Source organism: Chroicocephalus ridibundus, chromosome 3 (genome assembly GCF_963924245.1).
Source record: "Chroicocephalus ridibundus chromosome 3, bChrRid1.1, whole genome shotgun sequence".
Taxonomy (NCBI): Eukaryota; Metazoa; Chordata; class Aves; order Charadriiformes; family Laridae; genus Chroicocephalus; species Chroicocephalus ridibundus.
The window spans coordinates 128,053,440-128,078,016 of NC_086286.1; the positions used below are offsets into that span (position 1 = coordinate 128,053,440).

A 24,577-nucleotide genomic window follows, 5' to 3' on the forward strand; every position below is an offset into this window, starting at 1 on the left:
ACCTGAGCCCACATGGGGCAACCAGCCCACGGCCAGGGCCCATCCAGACTGCCCCCGGGATGGGCTGGTGGTCTAACCCTGCCCAAGGGTGGGTTGGTGGTCTGGGCTACCCATGTAGATGGACACAGTTCACTTGATAACTCCATTTATAGTTACGTTTGCCAGGAAAATGTCACAGACAGGGATATGGAGAGGGCCCTAAACCCATGCCCTGTGTCCCTGGGCCATGGGCATGGCTGGAGGGTTTGCTGTGGGTGGGCAGCATGGTGGGGAGGGCTGGTTGCACGTCGTTCCTCTCCGTCACCTGTCTCCTTGCTCTGGTTCCCATTTCAGGGAGCGACGGCGTAGTGGGATACCCCATACAGGGTAGCCTGGTCCTTCCCGTGCACGGTCCTGCGTGGGCAGAAAGCCCTGACGGAGGGGCTGACCGCCCCCGGCCAGACCTCAGCACCCTCCAAGCCAACGGGCAGCTCTGCAGGAGGGGAAACGCCTCCCACGAAGCTGGTGGAGCCTGGCCAGGAGAACAGGGGATCTCCCGCTGGAGCTGGTCCCAGCTTGGTGGCCACGGGGGGACACCAGGGAGGATGCTCTATGGGGACAGACGGGTCCCTTGCCTACAGTGACCCCTTTGGCAGGAGCTCTGGGATCCCTACGGATGTTCGGCTCCCACAAAGCTGCAACCTCACCTGCTAGCTCTTGGGAAAAGAGCTGGTGTTATGCCCTGGGGATTCACACCTTTCTCCCTGACGGTGTTCGATGATGAGACACGTGGGGTCATCCCCGGGGACCATCCTCACCTGCCTGATGGAGGTCTGCCCCGGCACCAGCTCTGCCAGGGTGGGGTTGCTATCCCTCATCCTCCTGGCCACGCTGAGCAGCCCCTCGCTGCAGAAATCCCTGCCCGCGGCGTACAGAGACCACGGGGGTCCCCAGGAGGGCACGGGACTCATCCGGTGCGGGGAATACAGCAATCAGGTGCTGCCCAACGGCCGCTGTAAGATCGTGGCCACCTTGCCGCAGGGGGATGAGCAGCGATGCCCGGACATGTTTCGTTGCACCGATGAGGTGTCCTACTGGCTCCACGAGAACGAGGAGCGCAAGCAGCAGGTCCTGGAGCTGCGGGAGCTGATCTCGGAGCTGCAAGAGGAGCTGAGGAACCACCGTCACCGCATCAAAGTCCTCGAGCTTCAGGTAAAGGGCTGCCTTTGGCAGACCGCCTCCATGTGGGTGCCCATGGTCCCTCCCCATGGCCCCTTCCAGCTCCCAGCAGTTGCAGGGGGCGGACACCCGGTGAAGCATATGGTGTTGTCCTGACCATGGGCTGGGACTTCCCTTAAATCCCAGCTGCTCCCACTGTGATGGCTCAGGAGCCTTCCAGGGCTGATCTTTCTTAACATTTGCTACAAACCCTTCAGTGTTTTATCTGTGCTACCTTCTCCGTCTTCAAGCCTGCCTAGGGGGGTTGCTGATCCATCCCATTGCCCATAGCGGGATCCCAGATTAGACCTGGAGTTTTGGAAGGACCACATCTCTGAAGGCCATGGCTGAGCTGGAGAAGCCCTGACCTCCACCGTCTGACACCCTTCCTGTAGTCTCCTTTTCTGGTGCTCATCCCACCCCAGCTCCATCCACCAGCCCCGCAGCCTGAAGCTTCACGTTTATACATTTTTCCAACCTTGTTTGGCACTTCTGAAGCTCTCCGATGTTTGGCACTGCCACGGGATTTTGCCCGGCAAACACTTGCCTTGGCTGTCGGCGGTGGTGAGCAGCAGCTTGTCCAGGGTTGTAGCCAGGATCAGGGAGGGAGCAGGGTGTGTTTTTGCTGGCTGTCGGAGCCGTTTCCCAGCTAAGATGTCTCACTGGGATGTTGACAAGGTGCACAGAGGAACAGCACAGCAGCAATCCACTGGTGTCAGCTGGAAGAGCACCGAGACCGCGGGGTGAAGAGCACCCTTGTCTTTGCTCTTGGAGGAGACGAGGTTGGATAAGTTCTACGTCTGGGGCTGATTTATTCTCTATTTGGCTTCCTTTCATCCTTGCCCTTGGGCTCCAGGTTTGGAAAGCCTCCTTGGAGCAGCCTCGCAGGGAGAGCGAGGCCGTGCCAGGGGCTGCAGGGCTCTTTGAGCGTTGTGATGGCCACACCGTTGGGTGGGCGTCTTGGCGGGAGCGAGATGTTCCACTGCACCTCTGCCGTTTTGTCCTTGCACTTGCACTGGGACAAGCTGTTGCAATAGGTCTTTGGTGTCCTGACTTCCCACATCCATCCCCTGGTGATATTTTGTCCCTTAGGACTGTTCAATCTGTCCTTCCCCAATCCCAGCTCCCCGCGCTGGCTCCAAAACATGCTTCTGTGCTTCCTGGAGCTGCAGCTCTTTCACTGAGCTCCTCGTCTCAGAGCTGAGGAGGGAGATGGATGATAGTGCTCTAAATATTTTCCCTGCAGTGTTCATCCTCTTAATCCAGTCTTCATTTCCAGGCTCTGAAATGACCCATCTAAAGGCAAGATGTTTGGTCTAGGGCGGTTGCGCAGGGTCTCTTCGGAGTCAGAGGGAAGAGGGAGGAGAACCAGTCTCCCTTTGGAGATGTGGGTTGCCTGGTGGTGGGTGTCGAGGGAGCTGGGTTGATGGCCTCCAACAGGACGCTCGGTGGAGCACAGGCTCTCAGTCCATCTAATATCCATGCCCAGATCCTGCACCTCCTTACCCTGCATGTCGGTCTCCTCCTGCTCGCCAGCTGGTCCAGCTTGAATTTTGCAAACGAGTTACACACACCCAATCAAATTGGCTGGGGAAACACAAACACTCCCAAGTCTTCCCAGCTGCTGGGAACAGCACGTGCTGTGCACGTGCACACGCACGTAGACATACACATACGCATGTATATCATATGCATACACATATATACATGGCCATGCATATCCACCCTGACCTAGACCTGTGAGCCCCGTGGCCCACGTCCCTCCAGCTGCCGGCACTTAGACCCTGCAGCACTCACACATGGGAGAGTGCGAGGTTATGCTGAAAAAATAAAATCTAAGGCAAGGACTGCATAGGAAGAGGAGACAGAACAGCAGGCGGACAAGGGCACTGACTGGCAGCAGGTTAAAGCATGTCCAGCCCTTTTGAAGCCCCCCATCTCTCCATTTTCCTACACTCATTCCCCACCCCACCCACCCTGACCCTCCATCCCTTCACCACTTTTCCCCTGAACACCCCAGAATAAGTCCCGCAGAGTCCCACCAGCCCATAATACTCCTGATAATTGTGTGTACCCCTTCTTAACTGCTGCAGGGCTCAGGTGGACCCTGTTCAAAGCCCCAGCAGGTCCCTTCCTGGCCCATCAACAGTGGCTGAAGCCTCTGCTCTTCCTAGTTGTCTCCCTTCTCACCTGCCTGGCACCTTCTCCGTCATTTTTTGAAGTTTATTATTCCTTTCCCTGCTATTTGCTAATTTTTTTTTTGTACTGAATCAGCATTAGGCAGAGACTGGGTGCTCTCACAGCAGAGCCGATGATTGGCACCTGGGGAGAAGCTGGTGGAGAGGGTTGCTTCTGGAGCAGCACCTAAGGGTGGGATTCCTCTCGCCCACCTCCCATGTCTGCCATGCAAGGGTGTCTATGGGATCCAGCCCATCTCGTAGAGATATGAGCAGTGAACGCAGACATAGATGCTGCTAGGACCTCTTGGATGTCTCCTGGAGGATGGGATGAGTTGGTGGAGCTTGTTTCTCCTCAACGGGAGCCCAGGTGAGCAGTTCTGAAGGAGCTGTGGGTGCTGTGGGGTGCTGCTGGGCTCCTCACCCTACAAGGAGAGCAGAGGGGCACAAGGAGCACCCAGGTGTCCTGGAGCAGCCAGGTCCCAGGTCCTACCTAGGTGTCTCCAAGTGGTTCTTACCTGGGGGACAGTGGTAGCGACCTCCATGCCACCAAGATACCACCGCACTGAGAAAGGGGACATCCTCTGAGATCTTCTGAGATCATCGGTAGAGAGTTTCAGCCCTCGACTGGAAAAGACCCTGAGCACCCAGCTTGGACATTGGCCCTGCTTTCTGCAGGGGGGTGGGCTGGAGACCTCCAACCATTTCTTCCAACCTCCATTTTTTTCCATGAGTCTTAAAAATAACAGGGTGGGAGGCCCGGAAGAGGAAGGAAGGAAACAGAATCTGGAGGGCTGGGCAATGAGTGTGTCCTACCGCCCTCCAAGCACCGTCAGAGGGGAAAAGCGAGAAGCGAAGGTGAGCGCTGCGCGGGGAATTACGGGTGAACGGAGGAAACCAGAGGCAGCCATGGCTGCGGCGCCGCTTCTCCTCCGCTCCCCGCTGGCGCTGGCACTTTCCCGTCAGGAGTTTTCCCACTGCATTGTCCTGGCCCAACTTCCCAACTCCCGTGCCCAGCCTGGGAAGCCGCTTTCCTCCCGCATCCCTTTGCATCTCCCAGGAGCCGTCCTGCCGAATTCCCTGCTGGGGAGGTCTCCTCCGCCTCCCTTCCTCCCACCGAAGAGCTGTTGCTCCCTTAATCCGCCTTCATAAATCAGCTGCCGGCTGCTGCTGGTTGGTCTCCCGGGGGTTTGCCATCACTTATTTCTCCGGGAGCTTGGCGTGGGCTCGTCTGCCCGAGCGGAGACGTCTCTCTGAGCTCAGCATCCCTTTCTGAGCTGGGTGAGAGCCACAGGCTCTTCCAGGTCACAGCTCCTCTCCGCCTGACGGGGACACCCAAGTTGGGTCAGGCGGGTTGACCCCACCACTGCCATGCTTCCCTCCTCCCGCTGCGATTTAGGGAGCAAAAAAGAACCCCCTCGCCCATCCCTCCCTTTCCATTTGTAGTCCTATAGCTTTTCCGTGGCTGGGGAATGCAGAGAGCAGGATCCCGCTGGGCAAAACTACATCCCCGTTTCCCGGCGGAGCAGAGGGATGCGGGGGTGGGAGCAGCGTCAGGGCACCATCGCGGCGGTCGGGCTGGGCCGTTTTTAATCAGCAGCAGGAAAAAACTCCAGGTATCAAGTGTGGAGGAGGGGACTGTCTGGGAGAAAGCGGCACGGGGTTTACCAGGAGAGCTGCTGCGTGGGTGAAGGGAGCTGGAAGAAGCCGGTATCGGTCACAGCTCGCAGAGCAGGTCGGGGGGACGGCTGATTTATGGTAGAGCCGGAGACATTGCCGTCCTGAGCAGGAAAGCATCGTGTCGTTGCACGCCGTCATTCCCACTTTGCTGACCCTGCCTATCCAGCGGCTCTGGATTTTGGGGTAGAGGCTTGATGGTTTTTTAGCAGCGTCACGCAGGCACTGCTCAAGCAGCGTTGGGAAGGATATCGTAAAACCATGAGTTACTGCTTCAATAACCCAGCAGCAGTGACGCCATCTCCGGGGAATAACAAACCAAGACCTGTCCCGGCAGGAATGGGGAGTGAGGTGTGAACTGGGTCCTGGGAGCAGCTGGAAGGGAAGAAAATATCCTCTGAGCATGTGAACCCCTTCCAGCTGAAGGACATCCCCGACCCTCAGCAACACCACTGCAGTTTTGCAGGCAGTGATGAGTCAAGTGCCAGATCTCTGTTGTCCCCAGGGATATTTAATAAAGCCACAAGCTTGGACGGACACTTGAGAAATCCAGATTTGCCCCTGATGCTGAGGACAGGGAGGTGAGAAAGTAAGCTCACTTATTTTTATAGAATGACGGAATGGTTTGAGTTGGAAGGGACCTTAAAGTTGATCTACTTTAAACCCCCCTGCCCTGGGCAGGGACACCTCCCACCAGCCCAGGTTGCTCCAAGCCCCGGCCAACCTGGCCTTGAACCCCTCCAGGGATGGGGCAGCCACAGCTTCTCTGGGCAACTTGGGCCAGGGGCTCACCCCCCTCACACCAAAGAATTTCTTCCCAATAGCTCATCCAAATCTCCCCTCTTCCAGTGTAAAACCCTTCCCCCTCGTCCCATGGCTCCCCTCCCTGCTCCAGAGTCCCTCCCCAGCTTTCCTGGAGCCCCTTGAGGGACTGGCAGGGGCTGGAAGGTCTCCGCGGAGCCTTCTCTTCTCCAGGCTGAACCCCCCCAGCTCTCTCAGCCTGTCCTCCCAGCAGAGGGGCTCCAGCCCTCCCAGCATCTCCGGGGCCTCCTCTGGCCCCGCTCCAACAGCTCCGTGTCTCTCCTGTGCCGAGGCCCCAGCGCTGGAGGCAGCACTGCAGGGGGGTCTCCCCCGAGCGCAGCAGAGGGGCAGAATCCCCCCCTCGCCCTGCTGCCCACGCTGCTGGGGATGCAGCCCAGGCTGCGGGGGGGTTTCTGGGCTGCCAGCGCACGGTGCCGGCTCCTGTGGAGCTTCTCACCCAGCAGAACCCCCAAGTCCTTCTCCTCGGGGCTGCTCTCCATCCATTCTCCACCCAGCCTGGATCTGTGCTTGCAATTTCCCCGACCCATGTGCAGGACCCTGCACTTGGCCTGGTTGAACTTCATGAGGTTCACAGGGACCCACTTCTCCAGCCTGTCCAGGTCCCTTGGGATGGCATCCCATCCCTCAGGTGCGTTGATGGCACCACGCAGCATTTTCAGGGTCTTGGAGTGGCTTGTGAGCCCAAGCGGTTGATGGAGGAAGAGATGTCCCGATGAGGGGACAAAGAAGGGCAGTGCTGATGGAGAACCAGCATCCCTCCAGAGCGGACGGGGCCTGGGACTGATGGACCCTCGGGAGGGGTTGGGGAGCTCAGTGTAGAGCTGTCGCATTGCCCAGGGGAGGAAGGGGGGGTTCCCAGGCTGCTGTGGGATTTTGGAGGTGCTGTTCAAGGCTTGCTCTGCCATCTAATGGACAGGGAGCACTGAACAAGAGGCGAGCGTGTCTGCACTGACTGCATCTGGGCCATGTTCCATGCATGCTGGTGGGGCTTGGGGTGTCCATCTCCTGGTACGAGCTGTGGGCATCTCCAGCCAGCTTTACACAAGATCAGAGACCGGCTTTCCTAAAAACACGCAGAAAAAATGGTCATGAAAGGAGCTTGAGTCCTGTGTCACACACGGATGCCATCATTCCTGTTATCAGGACACCAGCTGTTGCCCAAAAAGCAGGAGGTGTCTCATCACACAATGCGTAGATAAGCTGTGGAGCTCCTTATGAAAACATTAGATGGTTCAAGGGGAGATTGGACAGCGTTTCGGGAGGAAACTCCAACCCTGGTTGCTAAATAGGTAGAGGCCACATCCATGTTGCCGAGGAGATCAGCTCCAGTGCAGGTAAGTCTGTGCTGGGGAAGGAAATCGCGGCAAAGAAACGGCCAGGGGCTCGTTTTTGAGGCTTTTAAAGCCAGGAAAAGGGACCAGCCCGAGCCGGTACCCGGCCCTTCTGGAGGCGGGGGCAGCTGAGGAGCCGAGGGCGGAGCCACCACCCCCGGCGGCAGGTGTTAACGAGCAGAGGGTGGGACCACTCTCTCCCCTCATAAAAGAAACCCCTTGGGAGCGCAGCGACCAGGTCGCTGTGCACTGAGCAAACACTGAGCAAGCGAGCTGCAAGTGGGCGTTCCCTGGGTGTGACCCGAGGTATCACCCAGGTGCACCACAACGAGAGTGTACTTCCTGGACTGGAGAAGGGGGCGGCCAAGCAGGGTGTGACACACCAGTCCAATCACAGCGGTCTGCACAGCAGTTCGTGCAGGACAGAGCTGAAAGACTGCTAACCCGGCTAGGTAGTGATGGTAACTACTCGCAAGATGACTGTGGCGTCCATGAGCTCCACAACCACCAGGTCTGATGCCGCCTCTCAGACGGAGCTCTTGTGGGAACATGCTACCACACAGACATCGGGCTGTAGGGTATGCCCTGCTCTTACGCCAGTGTCGGATGGCAATGATGGGCATACCTGTAGGAGATGTGCTCAGGTAGAGGATCTTCTCCGAGTAGTCATGGAGCTCAGGGAGGAGGTAAGTAGGTTGAGGAGCATCAGGGAATGCGAGAGGGAGATAGATTCCTGGAGCAGAATCCTGCATCCCATGACAGAAACCCAGCAGGCAGATAGAACCCCTGCAACAGAGAGCTCCATATCCTCTCTCACCTCAACTGAAGGCGGTAACCTGGAGGACAGGGGGCAATGGCAGGAAGTTCCTGCGCGGCGCAACAGGCGCTGCACTCGAGACTGCCCGATGACTACCCCATCTTCCCAGGTGCCATTACTTAACAGGTACAGTGCTCTACAGAGGAACCTGGATGATGACGAGCACAATACTTCTCCTATTTCTCCTACCCTGGAGCCGTCAGCAAGGTCTAGTCAGACCTCCCCCTGCATCAAAACCTCTGCGGTAAAGAAGAAAAGACGGGTCCTTGTCATAGGTGACTCATTACTGAAGGGAACAGAAGGCCCAATATGCAGGCCGGACCCGGTACATAGGGAGGTCTGCTGCCTCCCTGGGGCCCGGGTCAAGGACGTGAAGAGGATGCTTCCTTCCCTGGTACGGCCCTCAGACTACTATCCGCTTTTGCTCTTTCAGGTAGGCAGCGACGAGGTAACGAGAAGAAGTCCAAGGGCAATGAAGAAAGATTTCAAGACCCTGGGACGGCTGGTCAAGGGATCGGGAGCGCAAGTTGTGTTCTCGTCTATTCCCCCAGTTGCGGGGAATGATGAGGGGCTAAATAGAAGGACCCAGCAGATCAATGCCTGGCTTCGAGCTTGGTGCTGCCAGCAGGACTTTGGGTTCTTTGATCATGGCCTGATCTACAAAACGCCTGGCCTGCTGGTAGCAGGCAGGAATACCTTGACCTCCAGGGGAAAAAGGGTTCTAGGACAAGAGTTATCGGGGCTCATTGAGAGGGCTTTAAACTAGATCTGAAGGGGGGTGGGGATGGTACTGGGCTTGCTGGTGAGGTGCCAGGGTGTAGTTGCTCAGCGCTCGTGGGCCAGTGTGCCAGTATTTCTGAAAGCCAGAAGGCACACCACATCTCAAGGGTCAAAACTACACACACAACTCCCTCTCTGAAATGCTTATACACCAATGCACGCAGCATGGGGAATAAGCAGGAAGAGCTGGAGGTCTGTGTGCGGTTGCGGGGCCATGATCTCATTGCAATTACTGAGACGTGGTGGGACAACTCGCATGACTGGAATGCTGTCATGGATGGCTATGTCCTTTTCAGGAAAGACAGACCAGCGAGGCGTGGTGGTGGAATTGCACTCTATGTGAGAGAGCATTTGGAATGCATCGAGCTCTCACTAGGGGCGGATGAAGAGCGGGTTGAGAGCTTATGGGTGAGGATTAAGGGACAGGCAAATATGAGGGACACTGTTGTGGGTGTTTATTACAGGCCACCTGATCAGGATGGGGAGACTGATGAGGCTTTCTACAGACAACTGAAGGTAGCCTCGCAAGCGCAGGCCCTGGTTCTCATGGGGGACTTCAATCACCCCGATATCTGCTGGGAAGACCACACAGCCAGGCATGCACAGTCCAGGAGGCTCCTCCAGTGCATTGATGACAACTTTTTGACACAGGTGGTACAGGAGCCAACAAGGAGAGGAGCACTCCTGGACCTGGTACTGACAAACACAGAGGGATTGGTGGAGGACATTAAGGTTGGGGGCACCCTAGGTTGTAGTGATCATGAAATGATTGAGTTCAGGATCATGGGTACTATCCACAAAACAACAACAAGAAGTAAAATTACAACCTTGGATTTCAGGAGGGCTAACTTCGACCTCTTTAAGAAACTGCTTGGAGAGATCCCGTGGGCTAGGGCTCTGGAAGGCAAAGGGGCTCAAGAAAGCTGGTTGATATTCAAAGACCACTTCCTCCAAGCTCAGGATCGGTGCATCCCTAAGAGAAAGAAATCGGCCAAGGGACGCAGGAGACCTGCATGGTTGAGCAGGGAGCTTCAGAAAAAGCTCAAGTGGAAGAAGGAAGTTTATAATAAGTGGAAGAAGGGACTGACCCCTTGGGAGGATTACAAGAATGCCACCAGAGCGTGCAGGGATGAAACAAGGAAAGCCAAGGCCGCCTTGGAATTAGACCTGGCTAGGGACATCAAGCAAAACAAAAAGAGCTTCTACAAGTATATTGGAAGCAAAAGGAAGACCAGGGAAGTTGTAGGCCCACTGCTGAATGAGGCAGGAGTCATGGTGACGGAGGATGTGGAGAAGGCAGAGTTACTGAATGCCTTCTTTGCTTCGGTCTTTTCTGCTCGGCCCAGCCCTCAGGAGTCCCAGGCATTGAATAAAGTAACAGGGAAAGAAGACGACTTCCCTTGGGTTGAGGAGGAGCGAGTGAGGGACCAATTAGATCATCTAGATATTCACAAGTCCATGGGCCCTGATGGGATGCACCCGAGAGTGCTGAGGGAGCTGGCGGAAGTCATTGCTGGGCCGCTCTCCATCATCTTTGAAAAGTCCTGGAGAACAGGCGAGGTGCCTGCGGACTGGAGGAAAGCCAATGTCACTCCAGTCTTCAAGAAAGGCAAGAAGGAGGAGCCGGGGAACTACAGGCCGGTCAGCCTCACCTCCATCCCTGGAAAGATGATGGAACAGCTCGTTCTGGGTGTCATCTCAAGGCGCGTGGAGGAAAGGAAAGCTATCAGAAGTACTCAGCATGGATTCACCAGGGGGAAATCATGTCTGACTAACCTGATAGCCTTCTACGATGGCATGACTAGATGGATAGATGAGGGGAGGGCGGTAGATGTGGTCTACCTTGACTTAAGCAAGGCGTTTGACACGGTCTCCCACAGCATCCTCATAGGGAAGCTTAGGAAGTGTGGGTTAGATGAATGGACAGTGGGGTGGATAGAAAACTGGTTGAAAGATAGAGCTCAGAGGGTTGTGATTAGGGGCACAGAGTCTAGTTGGAGACCAGTGACGAGTGGTGTTCCCCAGGGGTCAGTACTGGGTCCAGTCCTGTTCAACATATTCATCAATGACCTGGATGAGGGGATAGAGTGCACCCTCAGCAAGTTTGCTGATGACACCAAGCTGGGTGGGGTGGCTGACACACCGGAAGGCTGTGCCGCCATACAGAGAGACCTGGACAGGTTGGAGATCTGGGCAGAGAGAAACCTTATGAAGTTCAACAAGGGCAAGTGTAGGGTGCTGCACCTGGGGAGGAACAACCCCATGCACCAGTACAGGTTGGGTGCTGACCTGCTGGAGAGCAGCTCTGTGGAAAGAGACCTGGGAGTCCTGGTGGACAACAGGATGCCCATGAGTCAGCAATGTGCCCTTGTGGCCAAGAAGGCCAATGGCATCCTGGGGTGCATCAAGAGGAGCGTGGCCAGCAGGTCAAGGGAGGTCATCCTCCCCCTCTACTCTGCCTTGGTGAGACCGCACCTGGAGTACTGTGTCCAGTTCTGGGCTCCCCGGTTCAAGAGGGACAGGGAACTGCTGGAAAGGGTGCAGCGGAGGGCTACGAGGATGATTAGGGGACTGGAACACCTCTCTTATGAGGAAAGGCTGAGGGATTTGGGTCTCTTCAGTCTGGAAAAAAGACGTCTGAGGGGTGACCTTATCAACGCTTATAAATACTTAAAGGGTGGGTGTCAGGACGATGGGGCGAGGCTCTTTTCAGTGGTGCCCGGGGACAGGACAAGAGGCAATGGGCACAAACTGGAACATAGGAAGTTCCACCTAAACATGAGGAGGAACTTCTTTACCCTGAGGGTGGCAGAGCACTGGAACAGGCTGCCCAGAGAGGTGGTGGAGTCTCCATCTCTGGAGACATTCAAAACCCACCTGGACGTGTTCCTGTGTAACCTGCTCTAGGTGACCCTGCTCTGGCAGGGGGGTTGGACTAGATGATCTCCAGAGGTCCCTTCCAACCCTATGATTCTATGATTCTATGATTCTATGATTCTATGTTGCAATGGGTTGCAGACTGGGGGGTGTTTGGAGAGGAATCCTGTATTCTTGCAGCCCTTGGCTTGCCTGTTCTTGCCCTGCCTGCCCCAGAACCTGGCAATATCAAGCTGCCCGTGGCTCCCACGGTGGGCTGGGGGCTGGGATGGGGCTGGAGGGTGAAGGGTGAGGGTGTAAGCACCATCCTTGGGGTCCTTGGTCTCTGTCGGTGCATGCAGCAAATGCTCCTCTGCCCTCTTGCTCCCATCCATGGGGGTCTCGGGTCCATGCCCCTGACTCTGCGCCGGTCTCCAGGCATCGCCCCCATCCCACCTTTCTCCCTGCCCGCAGCACGAGGAGGCGGCCGGCCGCAACCACAGCCTGGCCCAACGGGTGCAGGACCTGGAGCATCGGTACAGCGAGGCCAGCACCCTGCAGCACATCCAGGCCACGCTGCTCTACGACATGCAGGCGCAGATCAACAACATCTCCGTGCTGACCGACTGGGCCTGGCGCAACCCCACCTGCCTCGGCCCCGCCGAGATGCGGCTGCAGGAGGAGATGCACCATCCAGGTGATGGGGAGGTGCTGGGGCTGGCTGGGAGGGGGAGCTTCACCCTTACAGCCTCTCGTGAGGCAGGTTATAGAATAATAGAAAGGTTTGGGTCTTAAAGATCATCTTAAAGATGATCATTTAAAGATCATCTAGTTCCAACCCCCTGCCATAGCATCCTCAAAGGATGTCGCCGGTCTGTCACCAGCCTACAGCCTGCGTGGGACCTCCCAGCCACCATGCTCTCCAGTTGGTGGGCTGGGATGTCACAGCTCTTCATCCATCATTCCCCCCGGGATTTACATTCCCATCCACCAGGAGCGTGCATCGTCTGCCAGTCCCGTGGTCTCATCCTTTCTGTGTGCCTCGTGGAAGGGCCATCTCCCACGCATGCTCCCTGCCTTCCCTCAGGCTCCTGGCTCTCCCAGTGATCCCAGTCCGGTGTCCAGGCCACGCTGTGCTGCGGGCTGGTCTAGCTGTGTGCGTAAAAGGAAGGGGAACCAGCTGTATGACCTTTGTGCCTTTCTTTCTGAGGGTGGGATTCATCCCACCAGGGAGGCTCAGCTCGCAGGTGAGGATGCTTCATGTTGCGTGTCTACCTATGCGTGTCCCCGCGTGACCTGGATATTTAAGATAATGAGGCAAACAGCGCATGGACCAAGAGCAATTCAACGTGCTCTTTCCACTGCTATGACTAGTGTCTCAGTTCAGCTGATGTCTAGTGCCACCCGAAATATTCCAGAGCATCTGGGACACCCATATAAGCCTGGCAGATACACGAGAGGACCTACATGGGACTGTTGAAAGCTGAAAGCCAGACAGGATGTCCCAGGGCATTTCAGATGTCACCGTGCAGCTCTGTGCAGACAACTCAGCTCAGCCCCTGTGGTAGGTGATAGAGGGAGACAAGGAGAGTGGCTCTTCTCTGCTCTCCCATGTAAAACCAGGAGGAGCTGCCCTCTGGAGAAGCCTCTGAGGACTAGCTGAGACCCTGCCTGAAGTATAGATGGCTGGTGCCAGGTGAAACAAATCCCCCCTGACATATCCCAGTTAAAAACGTCTTTAGGTTCTCCAGAATGATTTTGATGCCTTTTCCTTGTATGACAAAACCCACAGAGGCAGTTCGGGGGAAGAGAAACCTTCTGCTATTATCTGCACCAACCGTTGCTGGAGAAGCCGCCTGTACTTTATCAACGGATAGGACCTTTTTGGTGTGAGCCTGACAAAACTTATCTTTGTTCAGTCTGGAGAAGGCTCTGAGGAGACTTTGTAGCCCCTTCCAGTGTCTGAAGGTGGCCTACAAGAAAGCTGGAGAGGGATTTTTTACAAGGGCATGTAGTGACAGGACAAGGAAAGATGGCTTCAAACTGGAAGAGGGGAGATTTAGATTGGATATCAGTAAGAAATTCTTTGGTGTGAAGGTGGTGAGCCCCTGGCCCAGGTTGCCCAGAGAAGCTGTGGCTGCCCCATCCCTGGAGGGGTTCAAGGGCAGGTTGGCCGGGGCTTGGAGCAACCTGGGCTGGTGAGAGGTGTCCCTGCCCAGGGCAGAGGGTGGCACTGGATGGTCTTTAAAGGTCCCTTCCCACCCAAACCTTTCTGTGATTCTGTAATTTCTGTGTTGCCATTAAAAAAATAGTTGAACTGAAGACTGTTCCCCAGCCACAACATCCTTAAGTGCAGATCTGCGCTAACGAACCTCATCACTAATAAGCCCACCACACTCAGGCATGAAGCCGGCGTGCTACAGAGGTTTTCAGCTTCAGAAGCAGCCCTGAATCTAGGATTATTTGTCCGGCTCGGCATCATTATTGCATGTAAACTGTGCTGGTTTTGGTTGCGTGCCCCTTCCTCCACGCGGTGCACTAACCGCCGTGTCTCTCTGCTCTCTCGCTCAGAGGTGAAGCATGCCAGGAACTGCCCCATCGACTGTGCTTCCGTCTACTACAATGGGCTCCGGCGGTCTGGAGTCTACAGCATCATGCCCTCGGTCGGTGGGATGCCCATCGAAGTGCTGTGTGAGATGGACACCGAAGGTACTGCAGGAGGCGCCTACGTCATCTTCCAGCAGAGCTTTGGGTGGGATTTGTCTAACCTGAGAGTTGTGTCTTGTATCTGAGTTATTCTAAGGCTACTTTATTGTCAGTGAGAGCAGCATCTCCAGAGGGACTCTTCTCCAGGGACAGAGGACTCGTCCTCTCTGCTGGCTGTAGAAGGGGTTTGGATGAACAGTTCAAACCAGACATCATGGCTGGGATTCAGCTGCTTAAATACAGGCGTTTAGTGCTCTTGGAGGTGTCGTCATGCATCAAAGATATTTGCAACGCACTAGTGGATATGACACAGGGCTGAGGGAAACAAGCCCTTCTGGAGTAGCAGCTGGTCACTGAGGGGTGTCTGGAGCATCTCTGGGAAGTTGAGGGGGCAACCGCTAATTGTAGCTGTGCTGAATTGAGGAGGTGGGAGGTAGACTCTCTCCCACAGGTATTTTGGAGTGTAAATGAGAGAGAAGGTGACCTCCCCACACCCTTGCTGTGCAAATATCCGTACGGACGGACCACACTAGTGTCATCCTGAGGCACAAACTTACTAACAAAATTAGTTTGCAACCCTTGTGTTTTGGAAGAATGATGGAAATCATCAGGGAAATGGGGTGGTGGATTGTTAGTTCCTTGCCCTGTGGATCTACTCCAGCCCGGACGGATGTGTCACATCCACACATCCCATGCTGGAGGAAGGGGTTCAGCTCCCCACGTGTAGGTATCTCGCCTATTGGAGGATCTAGAGGTGATTGCAGCTTTGGGGTGCACGTGCTCATTAAGAAACAGGCTGTTCAGACAACGTGGTCTCTGTTATGTCATTACTATTATTTGCATGACCATCAACACAATCTTGGACAGTGTAGAGTAACAGGCTGTACAAACAGCAAATAAAAAGGTGGCCCAAGTCCCGTGTCCCCTCCCCACCCCAAGCTTACAGTATTGGAATGAAATAAGAGCGGGATTTGAACAGATGGGAGAGCAGATGGAGGCAGTGAGACAATACTGGGAGAGCTCGTGTGCCTCTGTGGTGCTGCAGGAACAGTACATATTAATCTCCAAACTCCGGGATCTCTAGTTCGTTCCAGTCCCAAAACATTAGCCTCCCGAAAACTACCATCTCTCATTTAAAACCACCTTAAGGTCTGGAATGACCCTCTGGCAGCCAACAGGGGAACACCATCACGAACAAACATGGGAGAGGTGGAAGACTTTCTTCTTGAGCTACGATGGGCTCAAATGATGCTTGAGTTTGATAAAAGTGATATTTTATCCCCATGCAGCAACCCACACTGTATTTTGCCAATTGGTGAGAGGGCACACGACAAAGAGACACCTTGCTGAGCTGTAGGTGGATCCTCAGAGGTTACACGAGCAAGGGGTCTGTCTGGGACCCTTGGACGCTCCCTGCAGACTCCCATTTTATGTTATCTCTCTCCTGGCAGGTGGGGGCTGGACAGTCATCCAGAGGCGTCAGGATGGCTCAGTTGACTTCAACCGAACTTGGAATGAGTACAAGGAGGGTTTTGGGGACCTCAATGGCGAATTCTGGCTGGGCAATGAGAACATCCACAAGATGACGAGCCAAGGGGACTACTCTCTACGCATCGACCTGGAGGACTGGAACAACAAACACAAGCATGCCTTCTACCAGGTCTTCAGGTAGAAAGTGGGATGGCCTTCCCTGGTTCTCATAGACATAGATGGTTCAATGCCAGAAGACCTTCAGGCATGGGAACCCCATTGTGGTCAGGGTGATTCTGTCTAGATGGGTCTTCAGACTGGGCCCAGGTTGTCTATCCTTTCTTCCCCACCTGGATTTGGCCACCAATTTTTGCTCCAGGTTGAAGCCTGGGTGTGAGCTAGCAAATGTGCAGCGTCATTCGGCCATGGCCAACATCCACAGCCCCAGGCTAAGGGAGCTGTAGGACCCAACAGACAGTCCCCAGCTGATTAGGGGTATTTTTTCTCAAAAAATTATTGACCTCTATGTTAAAAACAGGGTTTTGAACCCTGTGGCCTTGTTGGGTAGGTCCTCCAGCATCTCCCTGGTTTAGAGTCGTGTTTTGATTTTTACCCTCTTTACTCATGGCTTTTACTTGCTGGGCCTGATGTAACGTCCTTCAGTGTCCAAAGCCCTTCCTGGTGTTTTATTTATCTATACCACACCCTTTCTTAATCAGGGATGACCAGGTCTGTCCAGACTGTCACAGATGAACTCCTCCTCTGTCTCTACTGGAAATGCTTGTGGTGACCATGGAGTAAGCCACCATGGGAGGATGTCCAAGGGAGCAAGGCACCTTATGGACACTTGAATCTCAAGGGCTTTGAGTAGACACCAAAAATGATGAAACTACTGGGGAAAAAAAAAATCCCATTGCCTGAATGTGCCGTGGAACCTCCTCCACCAGCAGATGTGTGCCCTGAATGGTCACCCCAACTTTTCTCATCAGATGTCACGTGCAATGGCAATGACCTTCACCCTTTGCTAGCCCAGGGGCAGATTACTAATTAGCTCAGCTGAGGTGAAGAACGGGATGCTTGTTACGTGGAGAGGAAGCGGTGCTGTGTAATTAGAGGGATTGTCTTGCCAAAGCTGCCGCAGTCCGACCTTTATTGTGGTTTGAGAGTCACGGTCTGGTCTGCCCAGTTCCACCCTATAACAAGTGCCCTGAGTCATGAGAAAATCATGCACATCCCACAGAAGGGAAAAATAGAACATCTTCGGCTTCTAGAGATGATGAATCACAGCAGGGAGGCTGGCCAGAGCAGCTCGATGATTGCTAGGTGTCCACACCAGGAATGCAGTACCCAGGTTGGAAAGGAGACCCAAGCACTCCCCATTAAACAGTCCCACCTTTGTTGCTTGCAGCATTGAGGACGAGGCAAACTATTACCGCCTGCACGTGGATGGGTTCAGCGGGACGGTGGAGGATTCCTTTGCCTGGTACCACAACAAGAGGAGCTTCAGCACACCCGACTCGGGGAACATCTGCGCCGAGATTTCCCACGGAGGCTGGTGGTACCACCAGTGCTTCTTCTCCAACCTCAACGGGGTGTACTACAAGGTGAGGTGGAGGGATGAGGGTGTAAGGTGCTTTTTCTCCAACCAGTGCTTTTCTCCCAACCTCAATGGGGTGTACTACAAGGAAAGGTGGAGGGATGAGGGCACAGATGTTAGCACATGAGGTCCAGGGCTGGGAGGAGGCTGTTGGTCCTCACATCATAGCAGTCCTTCCTGGCTTGACCAGCTTCTGCTCTCCAGGGAGGGAACAAAATGAGTGCTGGGCACCAAGGCAGTCCAATCTTTCCAGTGCCATGGGCCAGACATGAGTATTGAGACACCTCTGCACGCTGGGGTTTGGGACTGCATGGTGGAAACTTGTTGTACGGGTGGCTCATGCAGCCTGAGATGGATGGATGCCAGATCCATTGGGAAAATGTTGGGCTTTACATGCTCTTTTCACCCCATCCTCATTAAGCTCTTTGCTCCGGTGTTTCAGAGCAATTGGTTTTCCAATAATCCCATCTGGATGAGGCTTCCATGCATTTCCCATGCCTGACCATCCTTCTTTCTCTGCACCACAGGGCGGCCGATACTCCATTAAAAACCGCAAGGTCCTGGGGCCGGACGGTATCGTGTGGTACTCATGGAAGGACACAGACTACTACTCCCTGAGGAAGGTGGTCATGATGATTCGACCACGCACTTTCCGGCCCCACCTCTCCCCGTGAAGGAGCTTGGGATGATCTTCCTTTCACCTCATAATGAACATTGAGAAGAGAGGGCTGGAAATAGCTTGCTGTGAGCAAAAACTGATGCTGGAGATCCCAGAGGGGCCGAGCCACCATGCTGCCTGTTTGCTTTTGGGAGGAGAATTGAACCAACAGCAGAGGTGTCAAGACCTTCAACAAGTATTTCGGTGGTGAAAGCTCTCCTAAAAAAAATGGAGGTGATTTCTGAGAAGGGCTTTGCTAAGACTAGTGTGTGGCTTGCCGGTTCACTGGGGAGCATCAGTCCTTGGTAGGTTTGAGCATCCCCAAGGCTTGAGACTTAATGGAGTTGACTGGGTGATGGGAATTGGCCACACGCTGAGGCTGGACCTTACGTTGAATGAAGACGTTGAGTGCTCTGGCTGTCAACCCAGCGGTATTTTAAAGGGAAGCAAAGAACCAGCAATCCTGTATGAGTTTTCCACGTGGGATGTGATGGACCAGTTCTTGTGCCGTATGATGAGCCAATCTCCAATCTCAGGAGAGTTACTCCATTCACATCACTGCGTCTGCAGGTCCACCACCCCAGGGATGTGCTAGGGTGGCTCCAAGGTGCTGAGATGGCCCCGAGGAAAGCCAGGGGAGCCAGGATGCACCGCCCAGGGACGCCATCATGGGCAAACGAGGAGGAAGGTCTGCAGGGCCCTTGCCTTCTCTGGCAGGGATTGTGTTACGCACGTGGACATTAGCTAGCTGCCATAATAATACTCCAAATGAAAAGATTTCAAAATAAAAAACGCAGAAGGTTTTCCATTTTCTATTCCATTTTCACCTTTCTGCCCTTTTTCTGGCAAAGAACTTTGGATGGATTTTCTATCCACCCTAAAAGTGGTCTGCAGGAACGATCAGACTTGATGATTTTAAGTCTTTTATTTACTGCCTTACTCTGGATAACGAAAGTTTGTTGTTGCTGTCTTTTCATTTTCCATTTGTAGCTGCAGCGAGAGACCCTCCTTTTTTCCTGGCTTTGCCTCCTCCCAGGATCAAAAGATGGAGGCTGGGACTTGGCCTCAGCCCTGATTGCGTTTGGTGATGAATATTTAATTAAATTACCTTTTTCCTGTTTCATGCGTGCAGATGAGTTCAAAGAGGGTTCAGCGAAGGGGAAAGGCAGATGCGTTGGAGACAAAGCACCGTTCCTCCCAACGACTTGTTTCCTGCTTGGTGCTCTGCTGGCTCCTTGATAGTTTCTGTAGCTTTTACACTGTTCTGAACGTACATTTTGCCTGGAACACTCATTTTTCATGGGCAAATCAAGCAGAGAAGTTGCCTTCCAAGCATCCGACAAACTAATATTCCCAAGATTATAAACCAATGTTGTTCGTCTTTCCCCCTGCTAGGTTTGCCTTGGTAGTCTGCCTTGAGTGGTGTTCCCAAGACATATCGGATGGTGTTTGGGAGTTGCAACGGGCTGGTCTATGCTGCTGTTGTACCACCGCTTGCCATGAACATCTGGGCACCACCAGTGGTGGGAGGAGAGCTTTCTTGCCTCGTGGCACATGTATCTCGGATACACCATTCCTTCAGGGTCCGACCTTCCCTCTTTGGACTGCAGGCGTTCAAAAGGCCATGGTGCCCCCTGGTTAAGCAATACCCTACTAAGAAACTAATAAATCACTTGAATAAGCAGCAACCTAATTAACTAATGGTCACGTTATCATTATTAATCTACGATCTGATTTTGCACATTATTAAACACAACGATAAAGCTATCACTCTTAAATCTCATGAATCACAGGCTGAATTAGTCTTACCTTCCTTCCCCCCTCATAGCTCTTCACCCCAGGGCGCAAGAGTCTCCCTTTTTACCCTCTTGCACTAAGTCTTTTGGACATAGCCCTGATGAAGAGTCCAGAAAGTTGATCAAGGGCATCCTGCGTGGTTGGGTCCCCAGGTCAGCGTCACCACCATCTGTTAGGCATCCATCCTCCGACCACCGAAAGATCCCATCCTCCTGTGTTCCTTAACTCATTCCTCTTTTTTTTTTCTATTTCTGCCATAGCGCCTCTTTTTCTCAGCCCAGTCTTCCCCTAGTTACTTTTTTTTTTTTCCTTATTGGTCCCAATTCTGCTGCATCCACACTCAAATTTGTTATATCTGATGTCATTATTGAGGCAATCTTGGCCTTCTATGGCATTACTGATATGGTTGCCGGTGTACAGGTGGTTTTGCAAGACCCTGCACCCCAAAACTCCCCTTCAGTTAGGGAGCTCATGCTGGACACATGCTGAGTGCCTGGTATACAATTGTCCTGCCTCAGATGTGACTCCTCCACCTTGCCCCAACAGCTTCTCGTGCACAGATAGTCTGCACACTGGAGGAACAGACAGAATAATGTGGTTTTCATACTGTTTTGGGGTTCACACAGCATCCCTTAGTCCCCCGCAGAAGCCCCAGCGAGTTACGATGCCCGATGCTCACCAGTGCCAGCTTCCCATGCATGAATGGCTGGTACCTTGCCCAAATTTATGATTTCTGAGAAACCAGCATGAGGGTCTGGACTGGAGGAAGGACATCAAACAGCAGAACCGTCCCTGCACAGTGTCGGTGATGCACGAGCCAGGAAAAACACCCAGAGCCCAGCAGCGGGTTGGTGGCAGGAAGATTCACCTTGGAGGCACTTCCAAGGTGCTGTTCCTGTAGGTGTTTTGATCTGTTACGTGTCGCTTCACTGTGACGGGCACTTGTTTCCCCATGTGCAGGTCAGCAACGGAGCAGCATCTGTCCTGTCTGCTCTGAAGGACACCCAGGCATCCTCTGATGTTCAGGAGGTGCAACTCATATCACAGGTCTTGCATGGGCTGGGATTTAGGGATGGGATTGCATCTGGCTTTTCAAACAGTAGAGCTGGGATCATGTGCAGAAGGTCTGTCCAGATCTCAGCCATGAAATATCTCCTTGGAAGGTTCCTTGAAGGCACCACACCTTTGTTTTGTGCTTTCCTCTTGTATGTCCTGGCCGTGCTGGGGGGATGGTGCTTCGGAAGAGGATTCCACCAGGCAGGCAAGGATTTGGCCTCCATCCCCTGCTCTCCGGTGTTTGGTGCAGGATGCCCAGGTGTGAGGCTCGGAGCTCTAACCCCTCACCCAGGTGTGGGTGTCTTCTGCCATTTGAGACTTGTGGGCTATCAGAGGCCCATGGCACGTGGGGTGGGCAAAGGGTGACATGGGACCCACAGGACACAGGGCCCTTGGGAGCCAGGTGGGAGACTGTGGCAGCATCTCAAATGGCTCTGTGTGGTGACATGAAGGTATTTGGTACCCCGGCAAGGCTAAGAGCAGCCTGAGTCTCATCACTGCAAGCCCCATATCCAGCCAGAGGGTGCCTGAGTTCCTCCCAGGATGGAGGGAAGAGAAGTGGCGCCAGTGTCCGCAAAACTGGCTCTCATACAGAAAGGGAAGGCTAAGCCTGGACTCCTGGTGCTCGTGTCCCATAGCTCATAGACAGGGGGACACCTCCCCTGCCTCTCCCCCTGTGTGGGGCTGACAACCCTGTTGGCTTCCCCTGAGGACAGGTGATGGTCCCAGTCCATGCGTCCGCTGGGTACGGGGCTTTGGGCAGGACACAGCAGCGTGGCTAAGCAAGAAACTCGTTAGAGCCCATCAAACGACCCCGTACGCTGCGCTGGGGGAGGACAGCGTGTCCGACTCCCCCCAGGACAGGGCTCCCGACTGCGAGCCTGGCTCCTTCTTCCTCCCTTCCCCTTCACACTCAGACTGACCCCGGCCTCGTTAATTTGGCTGACCCCATTATGGTGCCGTCCAAAGTGATGTGGGGGCAAGAAATCGTATTGACAGAGCCTCATGGAGTGCAGCCGCGAGGCAGGCGCCCCGCCGGGTCCTGTGCAGGGCTGCACTAACCACACAGCCCTGCAGACCCCTGCGCTCACCGACACGCAACGTTCCTGCTGCGGAGCAGCGGCTGGCTCTGCATGTGTCTCGCTGGGGGAACAGCTACGTGACCTGGCATTGTTTTGGCTCACAGCTACCAAAGAAAGAGGAAGGTCCAAGGACAGTTTCCGTCTGACATGTTGGGTCAATGCAAGTAGTTCTATCTGTGTGATAATCAGGACGCGTTGTAATCTACTGGAGATGGAGAAGCTTTAGGAGGGCCACCAGCCTGTGGTCCCACGGGTCTCCAGTCCCATGGCTGGGAAAGGCATCTGAACTGAGACTGGAGGAAATGCAGCAAAGGACTCCTGGACCGATGGTCATTAAATAACCCTTAGTGAGGCGTCCATCGCCAGAGAGCTGGATCTTCAGACTCCTCGAGGATGGAGAGAAAGAGCCAGGGAGGAAGAAGAACAGGGACGTTAAACATAGAATCATAGAATGTGTTGCGTTGGAAGGGACCTTTAAAGGTCATTAGCTATTCTAAATCACAATGCTGAAAATTATGGAAAAGATTAAAACTTGATCAGTTTAGGGAGGGGATTATCTGAGGTGGATCACCTCTCTTTAGCCTAAGCCATCATCACCCCTCCCCCTTGACAGCAGTGGGAGAAAAATGAGGCTCTGAGGCCTTGCTGGAGCACTGATCGTGTTCACTGGGATTTGGGCCACGGAGCAGGATGATCTGAGATGCAGGTGGTTTTGGGTGGGGTGGGTTTCTGCTCCAGGTGCCTGGAGAGAGTCAGGAGTTTTTAGGATTGTGCATCCTGACACCACCTGCATCACATTTTGCCTGGTTTTGACTCACCCTGATCCTCTTCAGATGGCCTCCTCCGAACAGCCACCTCCTGACGGTGTTGGTGCCATCAGATGTGACCCCATCATCATCTTCTTACCCTTGGGCCCCATTTTCCTCCCCGACACCCACTGGCTTGACCCCAGGGAGGGCTGTGCTCTTCCGGCTCTGCTCCTCACTTCTCTGCCACCCTCCTCAAAGCTTCTGGATGCTTTTAAAGGCTCTTTGGAGGTAGGTCTTTTAGTCTCTCCCTATTTTCTTCATCTTCAGCCCAGCTTGGGTGCCCCTTTCTGTTGTGTCATGGTTCCTGCATCCCTTCGTGCCCATCAACGCACATGCTGTTGTGGGCTACGGCACAGAGTCCTATGGCAGAAGAGTATATTTCATTATTCTTTGTTTATTCAAATCCAATACACCTAACAGAGCGGTATTTTATCTGCTGCAGGCTTACCCAGCTCCTACAAGTCTGCTGATGGTCACCCTCAAGACTCCTGTTGCCGTCATCTGTACCAGATGTATGCACCTTGCCTTCTTGACCCTGTGGCTTCTCCTCCCTTCTTGGGTGGAGCAAGCTCTTCTGCACTCCCCAGGTCCTCTCCCACATGGCTTCTGGGGGTTGCTAACTCATGTCCCACCAGTTCGTATGACCATGGTGGACTCTGCCACCTCAACACTGACTCCAAGTCCTTTTTTGCATGGTCCCTTTTGATGTGGACCCTTTGCTGTTGCACCTGAGCGTGATGGGAACCCCTGACCGTGGCTGCTGTGTTCACAGGGAGGGACTTGTCTTAATGTTGGCACTGAATCCCACACCCATGGGACCACCAGCTCCTTGGTTGGATGCCCATCTTCCAAGGCTTCTCAGGGTCAGGGAGAACCTCCTTAGCCCAGATCGGAGAAGATCAGGTCAGAGAGGACCTCCTTGGCCCAGGAGGAATGGGCACTTGGCCTCCCTGGGAGGCTGGTGCTAAATTTTGGCGCCATCACGTCTCTCAAGGCTGGGCAGAGATGAGAGAGGAATTGGTACCACTTTCTCCATAGGGCTGGAGAAGAAGAACCCCCCTGGCTCCTCTCCTGGCACTGAGGACATGACCTTTTTCTTTTGTCTACTCCGTGCATAGACCAATGGGTCATCTGGCCTCAGCGTAGACCTTGGCGTGTGTCTATCCACCTCCGTGCTTCCTCCCCATGGCGGCCAACTCCTCATCTCCCAGCACATGGCCGAAGTTTGGCTCCAGCTCCCTGCTCTGGGTGTGTGGTGGGAGACCATCGCCTCTGCGTGCCCCAGGGGCGCACGGCCGGGTGCAAGGGGCCGATAACGCTGGAGGGCCAAAGGAGCCCAAATCTGCTGCGGTCCCACCAGGCTGGGGTTGTTTGGGGCATGGGGATAGAACAGACCCGTCCCCCTGATGCACGTGCTGCCTTCCACCCTTATTTCCCCGCTCCCCCCGAGTCCCTTTCCCCTTCCCAGTGTAAGCGACACTGGGATGCGCCCACCCCACCCCCCCAAAAAAAAAAGGCCACACACAAGAGACTGCACAGATCGTGAGAAAACAAAAGAAATGCCAAGGCAGTTTATTTACAACCGTTGTATACAAAAAAAGGACAGCTCGTGCCACAGCTAGAACAGCCCCCTCCGTCTCCTTCACCCACCGCCCTCTTCCATGCTCCCCCCCCAGCCCCGGGTGGTCCTCCCCGAGCCTCTGGGGTCCAGGCGAGCATCTCGCGGCACAAGAAGAGACACGGTT

The 24,577-nt window shown here is 54.3% G+C and overlaps 1 protein-coding gene across 1 annotated transcript; it reads left to right on the plus strand.

Annotated features, from left to right (window-relative positions):
* The first annotated feature begins 759 nt into the window (after nt 1-759).
* On the plus strand, nt 760-18,182 carry LOC134513763 (angiopoietin-related protein 7-like). Its single transcript, XM_063330928.1, has 6 exons — nt 760-1,191; nt 12,132-12,354; nt 14,229-14,366; nt 15,815-16,031; nt 17,242-17,437; nt 17,958-18,182. The coding sequence occupies exons 1-6, from the start codon at nt 760-762 to the stop codon at nt 18,102-18,104; spliced, it is 1,353 nt and encodes a 450-aa protein (XP_063186998.1). The 3' UTR covers nt 18,105-18,182.
* The last annotated feature ends 6,395 nt before the right edge of the window (nt 18,183-24,577 follow it).

What these genes read in the sequence shown, in the direction of transcription:
- LOC134513763 (XM_063330928.1), top strand. Translation starts at nt 760, where the DNA reads ATGAGACACGTGGGGTCATCCCCGGGGACCATCCTCACCTGCCTGATG. An exon ending in GCCTTCTACCAGGTCTTCAG is followed by an intron (nt 16,032 to 17,241) that starts GTAGAAAGTGGG and finishes TGTTGCTTGCAG; the next exon opens with CATTGAGGACGAGGCAAACT. An exon ending in TCAACGGGGTGTACTACAAG is followed by an intron (nt 17,438 to 17,957) that starts GTGAGGTGGAGG and finishes TCTGCACCACAG; the next exon opens with GGCGGCCGATACTCCATTAA.